The 7,240-nt window shown below is 41.2% G+C and overlaps 1 protein-coding gene across 1 annotated transcript; it reads right to left on the minus strand.

The window, feature by feature from the left end:
• Nucleotides 1-2,343: 2,343 nt before the first annotated feature.
• Nucleotides 2,344-6,619, minus strand: LOC124482207. Its single transcript, XM_047042647.1, has 5 exons — nucleotides 6,540-6,619; nucleotides 3,945-4,093; nucleotides 3,623-3,820; nucleotides 3,214-3,291; nucleotides 2,344-2,833 (listed from the first exon to the last, which is right to left on the minus strand). Exons 1-5 carry the CDS (start codon nucleotides 6,611-6,613, stop codon nucleotides 2,565-2,567), a joined length of 768 nt encoding a protein of 255 aa, XP_046898603.1. The 5' UTR covers nucleotides 6,614-6,619; the 3' UTR covers nucleotides 2,344-2,564.
• Nucleotides 6,620-7,240: the final 621 nt, after the last annotated feature.

Raw genomic sequence — 7,240 nt, forward strand, 5'->3', positions numbered from 1 at the left:
AAATTATCAATACGTTTAAGTATCATTTAGATACAGTTGTTGGTGGAAAAAAAAGACCTTATTACACTAGTGAATCTGTTTGTTTTACAACGTACTTAGCATAATTATTTGGGGTTGGACTACTTTTAATGTTTTTTACCCAATAAAAAGTTAGTCAAAGATGTAGATGTAAAATGAAAGATGTAAATCCAGACAAGAAGGTAGCCTAACTAATGGGGGGATTTTGTATATGCTGTATGTGTGTGTGTGAGTTTATGTAAGTGTGCGTGTACTCTGTATTTATAAGTGCTTGTATATACAGTGCCCTCCAAAAGTATTGGAACAGTGAGGCGAATTCCTTTATTTTTGCTGTAGACTGAAAACATTTGGGCTTGACATCAAATAATGAACGTGAGACCAGAGATCAACGTTTCAGCTTTTATTTCCAGGTATTTACATCAGGATCTGATGCACAACTAAGAAAATATCACATTTTGTTTGAATCCACCCATTTGTCATGTGATCAAAAGTATTGGAACAGATATACTTAAAACATATTTAAGTGAATAAGACTTAATATTTAGTTGCAAATCCTTTGCTTTCAATAACTGCAGCAAGTCTGTGACCCATTGACGTCACCAAACTTTTGCATTCTTCCTTTTTGATGCTTTCCCAGGCTTTCACTGCAGCCTCTTTCAGTTGTTGTTTGTTTTGTGGGGTTCCTCCCTTCAGTCTCCTCTTAAGCAGGTAAAATGCATGCTCTATAGGGTTTAAGTCTGGAGATTGACTTGGCCAGTCTAATACCTTCCATTTCTTGCCCCTGATGAACTCCTTTGTTGTTTTGGCAGTGTGTTTTGGGTCGTTATCTTGCTGCATGATGAAGGCTCTGCCAATCAGTTTGGTTGCATCTTTCCTTAAATTGGCAGACAAAATGTTTCTGTAGACTTCCGAGTTCATTTTGCTGCTGCCATCATGTGTTACATCCTCAATGAAGATTAATGAGCCCGTCCCAGAAGAAGCCATGCAAGCCCAAGCCATGACATTACCTCCACCGTGTTTCACAGATGAGCTTGTGTGTTTGGGATCATGAGCAGTTCCTTTCTTTCTCCAAACTTTAGCCTTTCCATCACTTTGGTAAAAGTTAATCTTTGTCTCATCAGTCCATAAAACTTTGTCCCAGAATTTTTGAGGTTCATCTCTGTACTTTTTGGCAAATTCCAGCCTGGCCTTCCTATTCTTCTTGCTAATGAGTGGTTTGCATCTTCTGGTGTAGCCCTTGTACTTTTGTTCATGAAGTCTTCTGCGAACAGTAGATAGTGATACCTTCACTCCTGCCATCTGGAGGTTGTTGCTGATCTCACTAACAGTTTTTTTAGGGTCTTTCTTTACAGCTCTCACAATGTTTCTGTCATCAACTGCTGATGTTTTCCTTGGTCTACCTGTTCGACGTCTGTTACTTAGTACACCAGTAGTTTTCTTCTTCTTCAGGACATTCCAAATGGTTGTACTGGCTATGGCCAATGTTTCTGCAATGGCTCCGATTGATTTTCCATCTTCTCTAAGACTCACAATTGCTTGTTTTTCACCCAAAGACAGCGCTCTGGTTTTCATGTTGTTTTCACCTCTGAATACAGTCTGCATAGACAAAACCTATCTTACCCAATCTGAACCTGAGTGTAGACATTCAGTGGTATTTATTGATTGAATAATGTATGTAATAGGACACACCTGGGCAACAAAACACACCTGTCAGTCACATGTTCCAATACTTTTGCTCACGTGACAAATGGGTGGGTTCGAACAAAAAGGTGATATTTTCTAATTTGTGCATCAGATCCTGATGTAAATACCTGGAAATAAAAGCTGAAACGTTGATCTCTGGTTTCACATTCATCGTTTGATGTCAAGCCCAAATGTTTTCAGTCTACAGCAAAAATAAAGGAATTGGCCTCACTGTTCCAATACTTTTGGAGGGCACTGTATATGTGGATATTTCAGTTACATTTACATTTACATTTAGTCATTTAGCAGACGCTCTTATCCAGAGCGACTTACAGTAAGTACAGGGACATTCCCCCCGAGGCAAGTAGGGTGAAGTGCCTTGCCCAAGGACACAACATCAGGTGGCTCGGCGGAGATTCGATCCTGCAACCTTCTGATTACTAGCCCGACTCCCTCACCGCTCAGCTATTTGACTCCCCAGTTACAATGATAATAACAGAAGCAAAGAAATAAATAAAAATAACAAAAATAATAGAATAAATAAGAAAAAAAGAGAAAAAGTACTTAATTTCATTTATAATTATTCATATACCGCATGCTGTGGGATTTTCTGTGCCAACCACCTCCTGTTGTTATTATTGATGGGAGGAAGATCCCAGCTGAAGGCCAAGTTGTTCACCTCGTATCGTTCCTGTGGGGTCAGTTCTCTCTGACTATCAAGCTGCAATTAATAAAGTAAGGCAATGGTATACCACTTTTATGGTCTATGCTATGTTAAATACGAGTAAACATATTTGCATGATAGCATAGGAATAATCAATTCAAGTGAATAAAACAAAAAGGGTCATGACAATAAAACAACTTCAAGTGACACTTACTACAGACACTACATCAACAACATCTGTATCAGGGCAGTCAGCAACCTCAGGTGCCACAAACTCCTCATTACTTCCAACAATTAGCTGCAACATTGCTGGACTCAGTCCAGTGAATCGAGGACCTCCATGAATAAAAGAATGTCCTATGGCACGTCCAGCTACTCGGAAAAGGTCTCCATCTATCAGGGCTTTGGAAGTGGATGGGACCTTGTGATCGCCTGTCCCATTGAACAGAAGAGTTCTGATAGTGTTCTCTGAGAGTTAGAAAAAAAAAAAGAAAAAAAAACTGTTTTCTGGTGAGACAGTAGCATTATCCTGAGGTTTTTCAATCGCAGTTCAAGGAAATATCTAGCTCTGATAATGATATACAGTGTCACACAAACAGATTATGGTGAGTCAAAATAACAGACATGAGAGAAGACAATTTTCCGTTAAAGAATACACACAATACGCCCTCAGATGTCAATTTGAGATCAATTTTGGAGACCAACCTTTCCAAATCCAAAAAGGGCTTTAGGGCCACCTAGTCAGAGCCAATTAATCCAACCCCACTACTTCTGTTTGAGTTTGAGTCTGTTTGAACTTGTATGATTTTTTTGTTTTTACAAACAATACAATAAACTGTTAAACTCACCGAAGTCAAGGTCGAAACCAAACTGGATTTTTTCCATCACCATAGACAGGAAGTGCCGTTTTACACCATCTCCAATAGCTGCATCACATGAAATACAAGGAGTTACTCTGTAGACTTAATAGGAATGTGTAAGGGTCAATTTCAATAGATTTTTATTCCCTGCTTAACTACTTCCTGAAGGTGTGCCTGATCATGGTTATTGTGACTGCTGCGGTAAGGCACATCTGGATTAATCAATTTGGCATGTAATGTAAGACAGGAAATAAAGGAGCTGTTTTAATCTAAGGAAGTAGTGGAGCAGGGCATAAAGCCTATTCAGCTAGTTAAAAGATTTACTTCAGTTTTAAGTTGTAATCACTGTTCTTATTACAAATTTTGCAGTAAAACACATTTAATGAAAGATACCTACCAGTCAGTATAACAGAAAATGGGCTTGCCCAGTCAATTCCAGTTTTTTTGTAGAAAGTTTGAATCTCTCTTTCACGATCTTCCTCAGTGGATCTGAGATCAAGCCTGGCAACCAACCCTGGTTTGAGTTCAGCATTGTTGAGCAAGTGACGTCGAAACATGTTGGCTGCCTCGTAAACATCAGGCTCTGTTATCCACTCTGAAAATCAATTAGTTATAAGTGCACAGCAGCTAAAAGTTCCTTCTATTTTGTAAGGACAACATAAATATCAGTACTTTTATTCATTAACTGTATATGGTTATAAACAATAAGACAGTTGCACCTTCAGAGCTGCTACTTTGATTTTCTTCAAGTGGATTTTGGTTGCTTGATGAGCTAGCAGCAGCTGAGGTTCCTGCCTGGGCCTCTTCTGAGCTTCCTGACGGGGTATTCTCAAGGGTTTCTTCAGCAGTTGAATCTGAATTATTTTTTCTTGGAATGATAGCAGGAAATTGTTAATACACTGAAGAAATCTAAAACATCAATAACAGTTCAGTGTGTGAGACACTAATAAAATACCAAAACCATTTTTTTTGTGTCAACTGATGTTTTAGGAAAATAAAATGTCGTAGGACTTCACAATTTACACCAGAGGTCGCCAACCTGTCGATCGCGATCGACGTGTCGATCTCGGAGACTTTCCCTGTCGATCTCCAAAATAATTTCAGAAATACTGATCTCCGACTAATTCATGAACGCGGAGGATTCTTAAACTGAACGCGCGTTCTCTTGTACCTGGATTTGCATATTGGCCTGTGCGTGTTGCAAAGCAATTCACCGACAGAATAAATGGGCGTTTTTTCCCGAAGACGACCTTTGAGAGACCTGCTATCCCAGGATACCTGTGGGCGTGGTTGCCGTTGGTTTGTTTATTTACCCGGCCGTGTTGTCCACATAGTGTTAGCAAGCATGGCAGAGGCACCACGAAAGAGGGCGAAAAACTACAGTTTCCATCATGAATGGGAGGAGGAATTCATCTTTACCTTGGTAAAAGACAAGAGTGTGTGTATGTTGTGCCACCAGCCACAGGCACTGTCTAAGCGAGGGAATTTGGAGTGGCACCACAACACTAACCATCCGAAATTCAAAGACTGCTATCCACCAAAGAGCGCAATCCGCGCCAAAAAAGTTTAGGAGCTGAAAGTGGAGTTGAAGGCTCAACAGTCGCTTTTCTCACAACCTACGTCTCAAAGTAAGGCTGCAACTGAGGTGTCATTTCGTCAAAAGGTGTTGGAGGACTTGTCACTCTGTGAATATTTTTCACTGCAGTTTGATGAATCGCTGGATGTAATGGACACGGCTCAGCTTGTTGTATTTGTCAGAATGGCTTTCCAGGACTTTACAACAAAGGAGGACTTCCTCACTCTTCTCCAATTAAAAGAGAGAACGAGAGGTGAGGATATTTACAACGTTTTTAAAAGCTATGTCCGTGAAAAGAACATCCCCATTCAGAAACTGGTGGCAATCACTACCGATGGGGCACCGGCAATGTGCGGTGTGCACGCTGGTTTTATAGCACTGTGCCGTAATGATCCGGATTTCCCCGACTTCATGAAGTATCACTGTGTGATTCATCAGCAAGCCTTGGCTGGGAAAGTTGTGGACTTTTCTCATGTCATGTCACTGGTGGTCAAAGTGGTAAACTCGATTCGAGCAAAAGCGCTTCAGCATCGCTTATTCAAGGCGTTATTGGATGAGCTCGATTCGGCGTATGGAGACCTGCTTCTGCATGCTGATGTCAGGTGGTTGAGTCGCGGAAAAGTGCTGCAGCGATTTGTTGACTTGCTGCCTGAGATTAAGACGTTTCTGTCGAAAAGGAACGAGGAGCACGAGGAACTTTCAACGGATGCGTGGCTACTGGACCTGGGGTTTCTGACGGACCTAACCGGAAAACTGAACTCGCTCAACCACGAACTCCAGGGAAAAGACCGGCACCTCCTCCACATGATCAGCGCAGTGAATGCGTTCAAGGCCAAACTCTGTGTCTGGACCACGAATCTGAGGAAAGGGACGCTGACACACTTTACAAACCTGGAAAAAATGTCACAGTCCATCAAAGACTCTTCTGACTTTCACCCTGAGCAGTACTGTGTGCACCTGGACAAACTGGCAGCGGAGTTCAGTCGACGTTTTGGTGAGTTAGAAATCATGAAGGATATTGCTGCATTTCTTTCAAACCCATTCCTGCCTATTAATACAGAGGAGGTTGCAGACCAATTCGAGAAAGCATTTGCTTTGCCAAGTGGAGTAGACATGGAGATGCTTGATTTGCAAAATGACATTGAGCTGAAAGCCAGGTCAAGGGACAGTGACTTTTGGGGACTTGTCAGCCGAGAGAAGTTTCCTTTCCTCAGTGCATGTGCACTAAAAGTGAGTGCCTACTTTGGATCGACCTACCTCTGTGAAATGGCATTTTCACAGATGAAAATCACCAAATCCAAGTACAGGAGCCGGCTTACTGACAGACACCTCACAGACTGCCTCAGACTGGCTGTCTCTGCTTATGAGCCAAACTACAAGGCACTCACAGACAGTGTTCAGTCACAGCCATCACACTGACTTGTCACATGAGAAATTTGTCAGTGTTGTGTTGTAACTTCAGTTTATAAATAAAACCGTTCATATCCAGCCTGCTCATTGCAAAAGTGTTTTTTCTTGTTCATATTGTTCACAAAGTGTTTGATTTCATTCAATTACAATAAGGCCAAATATAAAGTTAAGTTGTAAGTTCAGTCTGGAGTCTGTTCTGTCTCTCAACGCCTCAATAGGTAGATCTTCGGGTCACCAAGGCAAAGGTCGGTGATCTTTGGCCTAAAAAGGTTGGTGACCACTGATTTACACCATGTAGATTCATGTATAAACAAGAAATATGTCTCACTTCTCACAACAGTCAATGTGGCCTTGAATCTCAGAGAAGCTAAATATCTCTGCACAGTAGACACATTCCACCATTGGTCCAGTTGTTTGAGGAGTAGTGATGGGAAGTTCGGTTCTTTTTACTGATTCGGTTCTTTGAATCTCGTTCAGTAAAATGAACGAGTCTTTTTTCGAGTCATTTGTTCATTTCAGGGGGGGGGGGGGGGTTGGGGGCTATACGTCCACTGCAAAGGACGTATAGCCCCTATACGTCCACTGTAGGTTAGTGCATGACATGTGCACCAGCAAATACTATTTCAAAATAAATTCCTGCATTAAAATAATGTATCATGAGTTTGTATGATTTGGTCATGTATTATCACACTAGCATTTAATTATCACGTCAAACAATTACACTGCACTAAACTGTAAGTGTAAATGTAAAGTGAAAATAACAAAACCAGTCAGTATGATGACTTGAGCGAATATCATTCATTCACGTCTTACTCAAACAGCGGCCACGCGAAAGGGAATAAGGAAACTGTTTCCTCTACTAAAAAATACAATGCGGGTCACGTGAAAAAAGGATCCAAAGACTCGTAGAAAGACCGAGTCGGGGAAGGAACTAATCATTTGTTTCCTCTAGCTACAGAGCCTATGCAGGTCACGTGAAAAATGATCCAAAGACTCGTAGAAAGACCGAGTCGGGAAAGGAACGAATCG

Source organism: Hypomesus transpacificus, chromosome 19 (assembly GCF_021917145.1).
Source record: "Hypomesus transpacificus isolate Combined female chromosome 19, fHypTra1, whole genome shotgun sequence".
Lineage (NCBI taxonomy): Eukaryota > Metazoa > Chordata > Actinopteri > Osmeriformes > Osmeridae > Hypomesus > Hypomesus transpacificus.